Source organism: Lepus europaeus, chromosome 8, assembly GCF_033115175.1.
Source record: "Lepus europaeus isolate LE1 chromosome 8, mLepTim1.pri, whole genome shotgun sequence".
Lineage (NCBI taxonomy): Eukaryota > Metazoa > Chordata > Mammalia > Lagomorpha > Leporidae > Lepus > Lepus europaeus.
Window position 1 is genome coordinate 106,024,193 of NC_084834.1, and position 18,699 is coordinate 106,042,891.

The 18,699-nt window shown below is 37.7% G+C and overlaps 1 protein-coding gene across 2 annotated transcripts in view; it reads right to left on the bottom strand.

The window, feature by feature from the left end:
- SLC4A4 (solute carrier family 4 member 4) overlaps nucleotides 1-18,699 on the bottom strand; it is a 380,068-nt gene that overhangs the window by 39,017 nt on the left and 322,352 nt on the right. For both annotated transcript variants that reach the window (XM_062198724.1, XM_062198725.1), the window contains 2 exons: nucleotides 9,255-9,368; nucleotides 7,228-7,389 (listed from right to left, as the gene is read on the bottom strand). In XM_062198724.1, coding sequence (XP_062054708.1) covers nucleotides 7,228-7,389; nucleotides 9,255-9,368 — 276 coding nt within the window. The remainder of the gene's footprint in view (nucleotides 1-7,227; nucleotides 7,390-9,254; nucleotides 9,369-18,699) is intronic.

The following is an 18,699-nucleotide window of genomic DNA, read 5'->3' on the forward strand; positions in this document are numbered from 1 at the left end:
AAAAGGAAAGGCATTTATCTCCAAAGATACGTATAAATCTACCCAACCATAGATAAAAATTAACCAGTGTTTCCAAAGTTTGGTCAAAATCAAAAAATATTTTGGTCAATATTTATTTCCAGTCTTTTGAGAATCTCAACGTAGAACACCTAAAAGTTCTCAACAAAATATAGAAATATCTCAAAAATCATGGCTTATCTGCCAGAAAGCAGGAGGATCAATTGGGACAAAAAAACAATAGCAACCAGAAAGAGCAAAGCCACAGGTAACCAAGCCCTGGAGGCTGGGAGAGCCCTGGGAGACTGTGCCAATCCTGGGAGCTTAAGGCCTGAATTAGAACAACCATCTGGACTCCAGGAAAAGAGACCAATCCTAAGGTTACAGGCAAGAGGAACAGAGGGAGGACACCACTCAAAATAAAACCAGGATATTCTCAATACTATACACTCAGTTAGCCACTTAGAAAAAAAAATACAGAAAAAGATGGGGGCAGGTGAGGGCCAGGACACATACCTCCCTCAGTCTTGCCCCTAGGAAGAGAGAAATGAGGGACGGAGAGAGTTGGGGCGCTCTCCCAAGAACATTTCTAACTATACACCTGTACTGGGTTTGGGGCTGGAAGCCACATTGCCTCTGTGGTCTGGAAGCCAAAAATGTACTTTAGAGTGACCCTGGCCTTAGCCTTGGCCTGTCTTCTCCTAAAACACAGATGGACAGATGGATAATGACAGACTCATACCTCATCAACTTCTAGATCCAATGCAGTGGTGGAGAACCTCTTTTAATGCCAATGGCCATCTGAATATTTACAACATCATTTGTGGGCCATACAAAATCATCAACTTAAAAATTAGCCTGCTATGGATTTATCAGATTTTGAGTCCCACCTGAGCTTGCTTTGGCTGGGCTAGACCAAATGATTTCACTGCTCTAATATGGCCTGTGGGGCATATGTTCCCATTCAACTTAAAGGAAACAGAAAACAAAAGAATACACTAAATAATACCACAGGGAAGCAATCACCAAGATCATACTATGGCAAAATTTTCAATACAAATGTGACAGATATATTTTTCCCAAAGATGGCTGGGAAACACTTCCTATTTCACATCATTTTCTACATGTTACTTTGCCAATCCCACATCAAAAGGTGGATTCTTCCCTCAACCACTTACGTGGAGGCTATCTCTGTGACTAACCAATTGACTATGGCAAAGTAAAGAAGCAAAACCTGACAGCTGCATGTCTAGCATCTCCCACGTCTTAATTCTTGGAAGTCAGCTGCCACATAACAAGTGCAAATAAGGTAAGACTACCATGCTGTGAGACACTCAAGCCATATGGAAAAGCCCTGGAAGATGAGACGCCATGGGGAGGAAGGTAGAGAAACAGGAAGAGAGAGAGGTTGAGATTAAGAGAGTGAATGAGTCCCATATGGAGAGACAGAATATATCTGTATGTACAGAAATTGAGTCATACACACACACACACACATACATACAGAGAGAGAGAGAGAGCACGCTCAAGCAAGACTTGTCTATCTGAGTCCTAACATTACCAAGAAATATGAGCAATGATAACCACTTACTTTTGTGCTGTTCTGTTGATAGGTGGCTTATTATATACCAAAAGATAAACAGAATAACAAACCACCTGGTTGTCCTCAACAAATAATAAATTAGTAAAGAGATAGAATGGAAGAAATACACAAAGAATAGAAAATATTTTTTAAAAACCAACTTAGCAGAAATGGAGCACGAGACAGGACTGCATAATACATTTATACTTGTAATTCTAGAAGGATCTATTAGAGTTTGAATGGCTCAAAGATTTACAGAATTCTATAACTGATGAAAGATACTAACCCTCAATTCAGGAAACCCAATAAATCCAATTTATAATAAACTAACCTATGCTTATATAAATCGTAGTGAAACTACAAAATAAAGACAAAAAGGATCATAAAAGAACCAAAAGGAAAAGAAAGATTTATAAAGCAATGAGGAAATTATACTGACAGTTTACTTTTATGGAAGCCAGAAATAATGGAAAATAGCTTTTATGTGCTGAAAGAAAATATCTTCCAATCTAAAATTATATATCCAGAGAAATTACCTTTCAAGAATGAGGATGAGACAAAAACATTTGCAGGCAAACGCAAATGAGAGCTCATCCTCCACAGATCCTCAGGGGAGGCAAGTTCAAACGCCTGGTAAGAAGATACTGTTTAAGCAAAATAATTCAGTGCAAAGAGGACATTCCAGAAAGGAATGCCTGAGATGCAAAAAAGAAAAATGACCAAGGACAATGGTAAACTTGTGGGTAATGCTAAAAATACTGACCACGTCTAATTAATTGGATTTTAACATCGAGACAGAGATAAATGTGTGTAGTAACAGCTTATGACTCAAAAAGAAGCAGTAAAGTTGAAATACTCTGTGGCCTTTAGCAGTATTCAAAAGAAGAGTAAAAATACTTACTTTAGAATTTAAATATGCGTACTAAAATATGCATCCCAACCACTAAAAGAAAAGAGAAGTGTAGAAGTTCTAGACAACCAAAGAATAAAAAAGTAGAAGGGCGAAATGCAAAATATAAACTTGTGTGGACCTAAAAGAGAGCAAGCAGGAAGGAATTCTAAGGAAGAAAGAGTACCAAGATGTTGAGATAAACAGAAAGCAAACAGGACAGTTAAAACACCCACCTATCAATATAAACATATTAAAATGATTTATTTAAATGGATTATATATTTTAATTAAAAGCAAAAAGTATGTAAGTGAAAAATGAACTTTTTTAAAAGTCTAGTTATGTGTTACTTAAAATAAATAAAAAGAAAGACTGATAAAGAATGTAAAAATATATAACAGGCAAGTGAAAATTAAGGCAAAAGGCATTATGAGAAACAAAGACACACACAAAGTTCAATTCACTAAAAATACTATATATATATATATATATATATATATATATATATATGAGTATTGATGTACTCAACAACAATCAAACAACACTGGAAACATGATCACTATTTCTACCAAATATTGTGTGGCACATCCTAAGTGACACACAGGACAGAAAATTAAACGAAGGACTTAGGGACCGAAGAGGAAGAAATGAAGTTGTAATTATTCATAAGTAATATGAAATTATACAAAGAAAATGCCAATCTAATCTATGGAAAATTACTGGAATTAGTGAGTTTGGTACAAATACCAGTTATAAGCTCAATATAGGGGCCGGTACTGTGGCGTAATGGGTGAAGCCGCCACCTGCAGTGCTGGCATCCCACATGAGCACTGGTTTGAGTTCCGGATGCTCCACTTCTGACCCAGCTCTCTGCCATGGCCTGGGAAAGCAGTAGAGGATGGTCCAAGTCCTTGGGCCCCTGCACCCCTGCGGGAGACATGGAGGAAGCTTCTGGCTCCGAGGCTTTGGATCAGTATAACTCTGGCTGTTACGGCCAATTGGAGAGTGAACCAGAAGGTAGAAGACCTCTCTATCTCCCCCTCTCTCTCTGCCTCTCTCTTTCTATGTAACTCTGACTTTCAAATAGATAAATAAATCTTTAAAAAAAAAAAATCAATATATATTCATTTATTTTCTCTATTTAAGAAAACAAGGGTTTTCTTAAATAATGGTGGGGTTTGCACTGTGGTGCAACAGGTTAAGCCACTGCCTGCAGTGCCAGCATCCCAGGTGGGGGCTAGTTTGAGTCCCAGCTTCTCCACTGCCTTTCAGGTTCTCTGTTAATGCACCAGAGAAAGCAGTGGAAGATGGTCCAGGTACTTGGGCCCCTGCCCCCATGTGGGAGACCTGGAAAAAACTCCTGGTTCCTGGCTTTGGTCTGGCCCAACCCTGGCTGTTGTGGCCATTTAGGGAGTGAACCTGTGGGTGGAAAATCTCTCTCTCTCTCTCTCTCTCTCTCTCTCTCTGTAATTCTGCCTTACAAATAAATAAATCTTAAAAAATAACACTTTTTTAAAACATCATTTAATAAACTTAGATATCTTTAGAAAGATATGCAAGAGCTTACACAATGTTGAACACTGATGCTGAAGAAAGTCTAACTAAATAGATCACTATGTCAAGTGAAAGACTCAGTATCAAAACTTCTCAACTGATGAGGGCCAAGCACAGTCACCAAATATTTCTGAAGAAAAGTAGCTATGAAGAAGCGGCACAAGCAGCCCAATGGGACTGAAAAGAGGGTGAAATCCACAGGCCCACGGATGTGTTCATAACTTGATACAAAACAGATGAGATTCTCGTTATTTTCAGTTAAATTATGGAAAAACATCATATGTACATTTTAGAATTATTGCATGTTTTGCAATATGAAAAAATAAGCTATTAGCCAAATGGCTACATGTATAAATTACCATCTACCAGATGTTCTTTGGTACGCTGCAAAAACTGAAGGAATTGAAGTGAAATATCTTTTTTTTATTTCTAGTAAATAGCATTTTAACTCCTGTAATTTTACTTTTCCTAAGATTCAATAACTGAAGCAATTTTCGTCAAAAAGGGACATGTGCTGATAATTAACACACATACACAGATACACAGGAATCCATTTCACACTAGATGATTTGTTATTCCCTCTAATCTGTAACACCTGAATTGCTAAGGTATAGTACAGTTTCATGTACTTGATAACCTCCTCATTTACTGATTTTTAAATTTTCCTTCTATTTTTTACCAACACATAAAAATTACACATATTTGTGGAATACCATGTGATGCTTCTAGACATGTATATATGTGTAACGTCCAATAATGGCAAAAATATCTCTCTCCTCAAACATTTAACATTTATTTCTGATGAAAACATCCCAAATCCCTTCTTCTAGATCTCTTGTAAGAGAAGCATACAGCACATTATCATGATGTATCTCCATCTATTGTGCAACAGACGAATGGATCTTCACAATTTTTTAAAACTCAGTGGGTCACAAGATACTCATTTCATAGAGATCATTTTCCTAAGGAACAACAAACACACAGGCACAAAATCCTGTGAGCCACAGAAAGTAAGTAGGATTGGCCTCATCCTTCTTACTGTTTGCTCACAGAATAGTACCTTCAAATCAGGATAGGGTATAGAATCAGGCATGGTAAGGCATTCAATGAAAGTATGAGGAATGGACTAACAGTTGAGAAACAAGACATAAATATATCAATGGTTAGACAACAATCTTGGAATTAAAACCGTCTTGGTGCCGGTGCTGTGGTTCACTTGGTTAATCCTCCACCTCCAGCGCCAGCATCCCATATGGGCACCAGGTTCTAGTCCTGGTTGCTCCTCTTCCAGTCCAGCTCTCTGCTGTCACCCAGGAAGGCAGTGGAGGATGGCCCAAGTGCTTGGGCGCCTGCACCCACATGGGAGACCAGGAAGAAGCACCTGGTTCCTGGTTTCGGATCGGCATAGCTCCGGCCATGGCAACCATTAGTGGGGTGAACCAACGAAAGTAAGACCTTTCTCTCTGTCTCTCTCTCTCTCTCACTGTCTAACTCTAGCTCTCAAATAAATTTAAAAAAAAAAAACTTTTTAAAAAACAAAAAGAATTAAAACCATCTCAAAGCAGCAGAATATCTACTGAACCCCGGTGTTTTGGTACCTGGGATTTGCTGGACATGTTTCTTCTTCAGTGAAAGTCTATTCCTCTAACTCCCTGTGTTACTGAGGACTGCTCATCACTCATTCTCACGCTTACATGAATTGTTTTCTACTGAAGTTCAGATTATTCTTCATTCTGCCTTTCCACATAGCAACAAATGCTGACCTCCAGCACCCATACATGTGTCCTTTATGATTTCAGTAACAATTCCATGATCTTCCTCTCCACCATATCTGTGTCATCTTCTGGTGATAGCCATATTGATGCAAATGATACTTTCAACACCCTGAACTCAACAATACCCTAACTTCCAAACTCCGAGGAACAGCATTGCTGGTACACTTCATCACTCCCAACTCTCTCTCTCCCAATCTCTCGAAGTCTAAACATCTCTCCTTCAACCAAAGCTTTTAATTTTCTTCTTCTCCCTATCTTAACAATATGGGATTTACTCTTTTCTTGCCATGATCCATAATTTATCCAGTCCTCCTTATTTTCATGGTTTATCAGGATCTTCTCATTCCCCTGTCCAGTGGGTTTCCATTATTAATCACTTCTTTACATTTCCTGGATTTTTCTTTTTCCTACACCTACTCTGCTGAACTCTGATCTCAGTAATTTCTGCTCCTGCTTCTAGACAGCTGATTCTAATGCACTTGCATGGAGCCCTCAGATGATGGCTGTGAAAAGTTAATGAGTTAATATATGAAGTGCTTAGAACATGGCTTGACTCATAGTAGGTATACACCAAATTATATTTCTTGTTAGTGTTATTATTTATATATCAGTCCCCCAAATAGTATTTTTTGAAATCCACTATGACATTAAAAAATCACTAGAGCTAGAGAAACATTATATAAGCAAGAACATCTTAGGCAGCTCTCTTGAAAAATATCCCAGGCTACTAAATCATTTTCTTCAGACTCATGATAAAGTTAATAACTGATTTAAAGAAAAAACCTACAATGTGTAAAATAAAGCATTTTGCTCCACACTTTATGGTTTATATCATACTGAGAAAAATATTTAAAGACAAAAATGTAAATGCTTATCAACACTTATAGCCAAGTTCTATCTAAATAATCTTTAAGAAAAAAATCTTTAAAGCTTCCCAAAAAGGTTAAAGCAGATAGAAATGCCAATTACCAAGATTTGATCATTACACATTGGATACATGTACCAAATCATCACACTGTGCCCTACAAGTAAGTACAATTTAAAAAGTTTTTTGAACAGAAAAAGAAAAAACAATAAAAACTATCTGTTTGTTTGATTCAATGGAGCTCAGACACTCTGGATAAATTAAATCTTTGATTGTCATCGTCTTCATTAGGACAGTTATCACATTAAAATCAGAAGTATGACAACTGGCTGAGTAGTAAACTATGTTTGTATTCTCTCTGTAGTGATGAAGGAAATATAACTTGAAATATTTTTTCAGATTTAAATATATTCTCCCTTGTTATTTGGTGGACATGATCCTGCCAAGTCTTAGGGGGACACTGGCTATGGTATAACTCCTAATGATGCTCTTTAAATTCTGAATCGATTTTCAAGCACTAAAAATAAAGAAGAAGGCAATAATAACCATTACTATGAGCACTTACCTTGAGTTTATGTTCTTTCCTATTTACAATCACAGCGGTGATTTGCTGGTCCATGAAAATCAAAATGGTGACCAAGAGAGCAGGGATAGCAGCTGCAAGGTACACCCACCAGGGGTTTCCTCCAAATGGTGGGACAAACCAACCTCGGTTTGGACTTGTTGGCTGGAAGCAGAGAGAGAACATTTTTCAGATCAGTATCCAATTAATATATGCTAGATGGTGAAAATGAATGGGGGAGACGAAGACAAACTTATATTTGAAGAGCCAATATACTGAAAAATCAAAACAGTTATAGCCTGGGGGAAAGTTATTGACTAGAATCTCCCCCCAAAAGATGTTGTATTTAAGGCAATATGTTAGGGGAAAGAGAAAGAGAATATGGGAATGGCATTTCCTGTACTTAAGATGACTTAAGGTAAGAATTCAAGATGAAGAAAGTAATTTAAGAAGCCAGAATCAAACCCCAAATAAAATAAAAAGAAGTAGCAATAAATTACAAAGCCATCATTAACTTTGTTCATGAGTTTTAGCAATCATACTGAAGTTGCTTCTACTAATCTCAAATTATAGTGACTTCATAATATAATAGAGGAAAACCTATAGATATTTTTGTATGTGATAATTGAACTAATGTGAATGTTCTGGTCCCTTACTGTAATAATAGAAAATGATCTAGAATAATGAGTTACATCCCCAGGAAAAAAATGGCCATTTTTCCAGTTCTCAATCTATTTAACAGCATACACACACACACACACACACGCACATGCACACACACACATATAACAGGAAAAATTTTTATTGTGCTTTTTCTTCTTTAATCAAGGCAAAGCAACTTTAAGGCAAATTTAAAAAACTAGAATAGAATACTCTCTATGGATTTTTTTTTAGATTTGCTATCTGTCAAAGCTCACTTTGCTTTAGAGGACATTGCCTTCTTCTGCCTCACTTTGCTCATCACTCTATCACCGACTTCATCCATATTTTACTACCTTTGCAGGATTGTGAGCTCACTGCTAAGCTACTTTGTCTTTCTCACTAATGCAATTTAAATGCCCATACAGAGCCTGACTCAAAGAAAATATTAAGTACTGACTTCAGTGCATTAATGATTGAATGAATGAGAGCTTGCCTTTGCTAATGAATATATAAGAACAAAGACAATACAAAGTATAGTCTGCTGTAATATATGTATTCCTTTCTTAGCAAATAACTATTAAACCAAAAATGCAATTAGCTTAATATTTCTTAGCATATGTATGACCTTACTAGTGGAAAGAGTGAAGACTATTCTAGAAAATAGGTGAAAGACTTGCGATAGAAAATTAACTAGGTATATATTTAGAAATGATTGAAATGAAAATGTTATCCAATGCCTCTGTACATACCAACAGGTTCATAAAATAAATAATTCATATTTATTCTCCATAGTAATTAAATCAACATTACATTGAAACTGATGTGGCAGGTGGTTCTGCAGTATGAAAAGAAGACTGAGTTGGAAACCTGGCAGTTTGGGGTTTTAATTTCATACCCTGACACTACTAGTTGTTTAATCTTGGGCATTTTATTTAATTCTCATGAACTTCAATCTCAGCCCGATAAAATCTCTATTTATTGCCAATTTATAGTAACAGTTTCATCAACAAATTGCAGGAGGTGTCACATTACAGGGAGATTGTTTTTTAAATGGTTTATGCATTACTTTATCATCTGGCCAGATATCAGATTTTCTCGGTTTTACACTCTATACCTCCTAAAATTACTGTATGAATCATAGTGATAAGGTATATAAAATTATGTTTGAAAATACTTAAAACTATAAGGGAAGCGGTTCCAGTCTTGACATTTAATTTACTGAAGAAAGAAAGACTAAATGTATACAAGGGACTGTAAAAATATACTGCTTTTGGAAAAAAATAAATAAATAACTGTACCAAACAACTTGAAAGAAGACATAATAATCTAGAAAGAGGAAAAGGGGGAAAAAAGAGTTCCAAAAATGACCAAAATTGATATCCACTTGCCTTGAACTCGCTTGGCACAATTAATTTTGGAGTATCCACACCTACCAGGGCATCTATTACACAGAAGATAAGGATGGACAAGATAATGGCAAAATCACTGATCAGTTTCCTTGCCTAGAAAAAAAGAAACAAGAGATCATTTAGCACCGAATACATATATTTTCCTGAGTTTTAACTGAAGGAAGAATTCTGTATTTGCTAGCAGTTTATAGTAACAATCTCATCAGCAAATTGAAGAAGGTCCTTTGTGAGTTACTTTACACCTGGCCAGACATACCTGACCCCCTAGAACAGGTCACACTGTGTGTGTGTGTGTGTGTGTAGGCAAGTGAGGACAATCAAGCAGAATACAGAAAATATTCCAGAAATACTATAAAAACAGTCATCCAATATTCAACATGAAGGGTGCCTAGATAAAAATGAAATTGAAGCACATTCTGTAGAAATTTACACAGACACAGAATTTTGTTTATTATCTGAGAGGCAGCACTGGGAGTACAAAGCAAAATTAATCTTAGAAAGTAACCTAAAAATACTGAGAGTCCAACATGGAAAAGGTGACAAGTTCCACTCCACTGAGTGAAGTAAATTCTGGAGACCTCAGAGAGTAACATCAGGTAACGGGGATTGGCAATGTAAGGGCTGCACTAGCTTTGTCAAAGAAAATACTCTTCACTCCAGGCTAGTGCTCAAAGCCTCCGATATGCTGGGTATCTCTCCTCTGTCACTACTTAAGTGTGGCCGCTATTACTTGATAGCCCTTCAAGTTCCCAAGTACTTGCTTCTTGGGCAGGTAGAGCTCTAGAGTCGCAGCATTAAACCCAGTCCTTCCCCACGACAAGTGGGTGCCAAATGGCCATTTACAAGTTCTTAAGAGGAGCACAGGGCCATTTGGCTTCCTGGAGGTTGCTCTGCAGTCTCCAGTGGTGCTGACAAGGGCCTTAAGAGCACTGCTAGGGCACCAACACATGAGGTTCCCATAAGGTGAGTCCACGGGGTAGGAGTGCATTCGATAGCTCAATATGAATTCTTAGTTCCCTAATGCTTTGCTGGGTACTGGATAAAACAGACACAACCTATGTCTTCATGAAGCTCATCGCCAAGTTATAATCAAATAATCCTGGTCCTAAATAACATTGGGGATGAATTTGAGGCTATCCAGTTATGCCAGGATAAGCAGCCAGGTTTCTGACACTGTGGATAGAAGATGAGCAACTGGTGATGGCATGAGTGGATGCATGGTTCTTGGGACAGAGGGGTGCAAGACTACTGCAGCAGCTATTCAACAGAAAGGGAGGTGAGGAACAGAAATAACTGAGAGCAGATGGCTGCTGTAGCCCACAATGCTCAGTGCTCGACCATTCCCGGATGTCCAGAGTTCTGGATGCTAACTAGCCCAAGAAATCAAAATGATCCTTTTCCCCACCAATTCCTTTCTCTGTCAGAGTACTGGACTCTGTTAGATTTAGGTTTCTTGATAAGTACAGACTGCAGAACAGAAGGCCAACTATGGGATCTTATAGGAGAAAGTTAACACAAATTACACACCATAATTCCAAGAACAAAGAGATGGCAGGGATCAATTTGGGAAGAAAATACCATAGAGTGTTTAGGTACACAGCTAATCTGTTGTCAGATTACCTGGATTGGAATTTTAACACCATTAACTGCCTGTCTGTAAACAGCTCTCATTTCTTACCTTCAATTACTCTATCTACCAAAGAGAGCCATAAGAATCCCTACACTGCTCTGGTGTTTTTTTTTTTTTAAGAAAATTTTTATTTAATAAATATAAATTTTGAAAGTACAGCTTTCGGCTTATAGTGGTTCTCCACCCACCCACCCCCATAACCACCCTCCCACCCACAAACCATCCCATATCCTACTCCCTCTCCCATCCCATACTTCATTAAGACTCATTTTCATTTTAATTATCTTTATATACAGAAGATCAACTCTATATTAAGTAAAGATTTCAACAGTTGGCACCCACACAGAGATACAAAGTGTAAAGTACTATTTGAAGACTAGTTTTACTGTTACTTCTCATAGTACAACACATTCAGGACAGAGATCCTACATGGGGAGTAAGTGCATAGTGACTCCCATTGTTGATTTAACAATTGACACTCTTATTTAGGATGTCAGTAATCACCCAAGGCTCCTGTCATGAGCTGCCAACGCTATGGAAGCCTCTTGAGTCCACAAACTCTGAACTTATTTAGACAAGGCCATAGTCAAAGTGGAAGTTCTCTCCTCCCTTCAGAGAAAGGTACCTCCTTCTTTGATGGCCCCTTCTTTCCACCAGGACCTCACTCACAGAGATCTTTCATTTAGGTCATTTTTTTTTCCACAGTGTCTTGGCTTTCCATGCCTGAGATATTCTCATCGGCTTTTTAGCCAGATCCAAATGCCTTTAGGGCTGATTCTGAGGCCAGAATGCTATTTAGGGCAACTGCCATTCTATGAGTCTGCTGTGTATCCCACTTCCCATGTTGGATCAGTCTCTCCTTTTTAATTCAATCCGTTATTATTAGCAGACACTAGTCTTGTTTATGTGATCTGTTTGGCACTTAATCCTATCATTATGATCAATTATGAACTGAAACTGATCACTTTAACTATTAAGATGGCATTGGTACCTGCCACCTTAATGGGATTTGGAATCCCATGGCACATTTCTAGGGACTTAGGGGTAAGTCTGAGTGAGTATGTGCTGAACTGTACATCTCCTCCCTCTCTTATTCCCACTCTTAGTTCTAACAGTGATCAATTTTCAGTTGAATTTGACTCCTAAGAATAATTGTGTGTTAAATAAAGAATTCAACTAATGGTATTAAGTAGAAAAAGTACATACTAAAAAGAATAAATAGTAAGCTGTTCCTCAACAGTCAGGACAAGGGCTGATCAAGTCATTGTCTCTCATAGTGTCAGTTTCAGTTCTACAGGTTTCCTTTTTGGTGCTCAGTTGTCACAGATCAGGGAGAACATGTGCTATTTGTCCCTTTGGGACTGGCTTATTTCACTCAGCATGATGTTTTCCAGATTCCTCCATTTTGTTTCAAATGACCAGATTTCATTTTTTTTTTACCGCTGTATAGTATTCTATAGAGTACATAACCCATAATTTCTTTATCCAGTCTTCTGTTGATGGGCATTTAGGTTGATTCCATGTCTTAGCTATTGTAAATTGAGCTGCAATAAACATTGAGATGCAGATAGCTCTTTTATTTGCCAATTTAATTTCCCTTGGGTAAATTCTGAGAAGTGGGATGGCTGGGTCATGTGGTAGGGCTATTTTCAGGTTTCTGAGGAATCTCCAAACTGTTTTCCATAATGGCTTTACCAATTTGCATTCCCAAAAACAGTGGATTAGTTGCACTTGTTTGATATAAGAATTGGATAAGTCATAAAGCGTATATCATGTCTGGTACATCATAAACTCTTCTCAGTTAACTATTGTCAGAAGGCCTGGAGGTGACAGAGGTTATAGGAATAACAATTGAAGTATCTACTGTCAGAAAATCATTGAAAGGAAACTTCAATTAAAAAAAAAAGAAAGAAAAGCCCAGTAATAAAATAGAAATGCTACTCAAAAATGATTTTGGTAGGGAGTATCCGGAATTATTGAAGAAAAAGATGTTTTCTAGGCGCTAAAAACTAGGGGAAAAATGACTTTTTAAAGCTTTTACAAAAATACTGTTGACCCTGACAGTTCAGGACGGTCTGGTCAAATATCATGTGAAGAAGTTTCAGGAATATATTAGGAAACTAACAACCATATTTGTAGTCCAGTACATCATAAATAACTGGAGGACCTGGGGTCATGCAAAGGCAAAAAGAAATTAGTAATTTTCACTTTTACAATACTCACCCTGCAAATGCAACTTGTTAACAATTCAAATAATCAGTAAGTTGTTTGGAGCAGGGGATAGTTATTAAAAAGCCAGACAGATTTCCTCCTGTTATAAGTAAACAGGATAAGGGAAATGGAAGGTAGCAAATAAACTTAATTTGCAATTCCCTAGTAGAAAGTCCCATAGGACCTATCCTGCTGGCCCTGCTAGCAGACAGACCTGCTAACTAGCATCACTACCAGGTACCTGGCAACAGCTGCTCCTTTAGTTGGAAGAGGAAGCACTCTCAGCCTTCTGTAAACTTAACACTCTGCAAAATCAACACAGTAAACTCAACATCATCATCGTCAAGGGCCATAGGAGGTGCTTCACCCTTGGCCCCACACGCTCTGCCTGAAAGTGAGATCCAGGCACACGATCCCAAGTGTCAACAAAGAGAAAGTGAAATCGGACATGACCCCCTAAAATTTATACAAAAATGTGGCCCCTAAAGTTCCCCAGAATTGCTATCTGGGATGCCACATGTGCTATTGGAATTTGGAGTGCCATACGATTTCACCATATGCTTACTAATAAATCCCCAATATTAGTAAGCCCAAGAGGGTTCTTGCCTAATATTTAGAGAAGAATTCTAAATACCGGCACAGATAAACAAGGCAGCATGGTACATTTTAAGCTTTTATTTAGTGCGAGAGGTATCTAGGAAAGTGAGGGTTTTAGTTCAGGTTGGAGAGAGCGGAAAGTCTGGAAACTAGGGTAGCATCCATACCAAGCAGAAAGCAGGCCAAAGCCACGTGCAGTAAGCGCCTTGAGCTGATATCCACCGCTTATCACCAGCAGCAAAGCAGAGGCAGAGAGCCTTTTTGGGATGCTCCCTGCCTTTTTATATATTTTCCACAGGGGAGTGGCTTGTGGGCAGGTGGGCGCTCAGGTATGGTCAGGTAGAGCCTGATGTCACATGGGGGCATGGTGGGGGTATCAGATAGGGCGTAAGGTCACACAGGGGTGTGGTAAAAGTATCAGGTAGGGCGTGAAGTCATACAGGGGGGTGGCGAAGGCGTGGTCTTCCAGCTCACAAATCTAATCAATTTTAGCCTGTATGCCTGCCTAATGCATTAGTACCGTGAAAGACCTAAACTGCTTTAAAAAACTATTCAAGGTATGATAATACATAAAGAAAAACACTGAATCATTTTTTCATACTGACGTCCTAACCACTTTGACTCGCGTGCTAGTTATACAAGTACATATCTGTCAAAACTTATTGAACTTGTAATCCATTTAAATTATACCCCCCAAATCCCAGAATTTCCAAGTACAGATTACTATTGTCTTTCAAACGATCTCTTTCTGAATCCATTTATCTCACTGGTGTTGCTGTTGTTCCAAATAATCTGGGGGCTGGCATTGTGGCATAGCAGGTAAAGCCACCACCTGCAAGTCCAACATCCCATAAGGGCACCCATTAGAGTCCCAGCTGCTCCTCTTCTGATCCACCTCCCTGATAATGCACCTGGGAAAGCAGGGAAAGATGACCCAAGTCCGTGGGCCTCTACACATACATGGGAGACCCAGAAGAAACTCCTGGCTTCACCCTGTCCTAACCCCAGCCCCCAGCCATTGCAGCCATTTGGGGAGTGAACCAGCAGATAGAAGACCTCTCTCTCTCTCTCTCTCTCTCTCTCTCTCTTTCTCTCTCTTTCTCTGTAACCCTGCCTGTCAAAGAAATAGTAAATTTTTTCTAAAAATTAAAAAATCTCTTTAATTAAGGTTAATATTGGGAAAAGACCAATCACACTAACCATGAGATACATGTCTGAAGGATCCATGATTCTCCTTTTAAATTTATTTTTATTTTTTAAAATTAATGTGTTCATTGTAGAACACTTAAAAATAATAGATGAAGAAAAGGAAAATGTTTTCCAACTTTTTCACTTATAAATAAATCTTTTAAAGTGCAAAACATCCTTTTTTTGTACAGAAATATCTGCACATATACAAGGGTACTTCAAAAAGTTCATGGAAAATGGAGCTAAAAGATATTGCAGATTTTCCATGAACCTTTGAGATCCCACATGTGTACATAGTTTTTCTACAAACTATTCTCTATAATGGTAAGCACTGATGACCCCACAGCATTATGCTAAATAGATATCCCAAAATCTATTTTTCTAATACCCTACTGCTTAGATTTCTTCCAACTCTTCTCTATGTGCATAATAACAGCACAAAGAAATCTTTGCTCATATCTAAGACCATTTCCTTAGGAAAAAATCATGTCTAAAGAGTTATGTCAATACATATATTTATATAAATTGAAGGCTTTGGTATATAAACTCAAATTATCTTCTAAAATGTTATACAGATTTACCAATTTTCATTCTACTCACAATGACTATAGATATTTTAAAAAGTCAAATTCATACACAAAGAGAAAGCAATCTGTCACCACTATTCAAAAGAATACAAAATTGTCAGCACAGATCCTACGTAAATGTATCATCCTCTCAAGATGGTAAACCTGTATTCTCAAAAGTCTCTAATAAACTTCATAAATCAAATAGTATAGGGACTGAGAGTAATCAAAGAATTCACAGTAGATACAGAGTGAACTCTGATCACAGGACCCTTGAATACTAGAAGTCCAGCCCCACTTCAGGCTTCTGATATCCCTATCTTAATTTTGGCATCCAGATCTGCCCTCTCAGATCTAAATTTCTGTCACTCTAAGCCACCATGTTTGTGGTAATTTAATAAAACAGCCATAGGAAACAAATAACTAAAAGTAAGTAAACAGATATAGGGATATGTATGTGTGTATGTGTGTATATACACATAGATAATAGGTATAAATAAAATAGGGATAGTATGTGTGTATACATATACATATACAAATGTATACATATATATATGCACACATATAAAATGGTCTTGTCAAGTGTGGCACTATTGTACAGGGACAAAAGTAGCTAAAAAAACACATGCTACTAAAAGGCAAAATTATAGCTCTTAAAACATACCAGGAAAAAAAACTACTCTATTAATAATGTTGCTTAACCTCATTAAAAATCACAGCCAGGGTGATATATTCTGTACAATATACTCATTGCTATTTCCCTTTCCTTCCCCTTAAATTGTACAACACAGTTCAGTTACAACAAAAATCACTCCTAGAGGGTGTTTATTATGAAGACATTCATTTCTAAGATACTGGATCCAGTTGAAACATCATAGTCTAGGAAATTGATTTTTCCCAGGCCAGTTTTGTAGTCAACTCTGAATCCTCTAATTAGAGAATGCAGGTAGGGGTGCTGCTTTAGCAAGCTATTCATGTTTTGCTCCAAACTAAAATTAAACTTTAATTTGAACTAGAAAAACTGACATAACAGAAGCAGAAAGTGCCTAAGGTGTCCAGCAATGAGCACATACAGCACAGCGGATACACTCTGGGGTCTGCACACAGGAGTTTCGAGTCTGACTTTAAGGAGATAAGAATCACTCTGCTTGGGCCTCGCTCACATTTCTACACACATTTAGGAAATGAAAATTAATGATTTATTTTCATCATTTGTTTTACCTTTCAACAAATTTGATCTCTTTCTAAAACTCCAAAAACAATATCCTTTTATGTAGGTCAATATTATCAATAAAGAAATCCAATTAGAAACTCTTCATTCCTAAATCCCTACTAACTCTTACTGGTAATGACTGAAAGCAGTGCCAAAGTATTCAGGAGAAAACCTGTTCCCACAAGATTTCAGGCCAATCCTGTAGATTCAGAGACCTCAAATTCCACTTGGACAAATATTATAACTTGTGGGTGTCCATCCAAGTTAAACGCCACGTCTCTCCAGGCTCACACTTCAATACTGTAGGAATATAAATTATCACAATCTAAGAGAACAAAAGTTAAGATAAGTCATAGATAGCAATGGCTTGCCATTTTTTAAATGTGTTTTTTAAAGGTACATGGATGTACTACAATGTATGATCATTCCTACCTCCATCTATCAAAGAGAAACAGAGGTATGTTTCAGCTAAGATTATGATTATGATGTCCCTTTTATATCAGACTAGTTTTTAACTCTTGTTTACTATTTTTTTAACTATAAAAATGAAGGAGATAAAAATATTTCGTGAAAAATATTTGAAATAATGAATAAGCCTAAAAGTGGAAGAGCAGTAATGTTTATCCCTCAGTGGAACTTAAAATTAAATAAATACAGAGTTTAACACTCACTATATAATTACCTAACTGGAAAAAAACAAATGGAAGCCATCTGAAAAGAGGTTTCCCAGGGACTAGGAATGCCAGCCCCACGAAGGGCAGAGGTTTAGTCTGCATCTTTCACAGGTGCAGTAACCTCTTCCACTGACTCCCACCCCATAGATCCTGAATCTGGAATGTGACTGGCACAGGACGCATCGTGAGGCTGGGCCCACTGCTGCAGCCCCCCAGGCCCAGCAGCCCCAGGTTCAGCAGCACCCAGCTTCCCTACTCTCCCAGCTACACACGAGCAGGTGCTATCTGCCCATCATTGCTTCAGAAACTGAAGCGCAAAAGAGGATCAGAGGCAGCTCTGCCGAGTGACTTGAAAAGACAAATCTGGGAGGTCAAAGCAGAATCAATCTCACAGCGACTCATCTGTACCATGCAGTCTTTCAAAACAGCTCATGAAACCAGAAATCCATCCTACACTGCTCTGCCTCTGGAGGTTCTGTTTCCCCATAACCAGCATCTCACCAGGATGGTTCTGTGATTCTTTCAATTTAATCTTACATGTGGTTGTATTATAAATCTCAGGAGATGGTACAGAGAATGTGTGCACAGAGATACTGGGAGTTAATGGGAGAAACAGGCTCTCACAAATGATTGAATAAATGAACCAATTCTCCCCATTAAAAATATAATCATGTTATGGGTCTATAAAGAAAAAGCCAAACATTTATTTTTAACATCTTACTATTTGTATACATTTGTATAAAAGGAATGTGTTTTTATTTCAAAAATTATTTCTGTTCTCTGAAGAATTAATTAGGTAATATCTCAATTAATCTAAGAAAAAGCAAGCAGCCTAAATATTTAAACTACCAAAGCAAAGAAGAAATTAAGTCGATGACAATGAAAATTCAAATAACCATATGGTATTCTTTCATTCTTGGTCAAAACAACCTAATACATCTGCTATAAACACACTGTTGATGAAGGATGGTACTGTATTAATTATTAAAGGAGTCATAATCATAGAGACACCAACAGTGAGAAGCTAGTTAATTTACAGGGGATAAAAATGAATTTAGTTCCTTGGAAGTCCCAGAGGACATTTGGTTTTCAATTTGCAAGAAGTGCAGCTGCTGCTAAGCTAACTGGGGGCGAAGGGCTATGAGCCTCCCCAGCAGTTCTCAATGGGTGGAGCTCTTAACAAAGAGACAAGTACAGCAGCAGGCACCCTGTGGACTCTCAATAAATATTAATTTATGATGTCAACTCCTCTAATGACAGTGGTGCTTGGAAAATGCTAAGCAAAGGGTAAAAAAGCATTTATTCTATAGGAAAAGAATATGCTTTACAAATACATGCTTTTTGG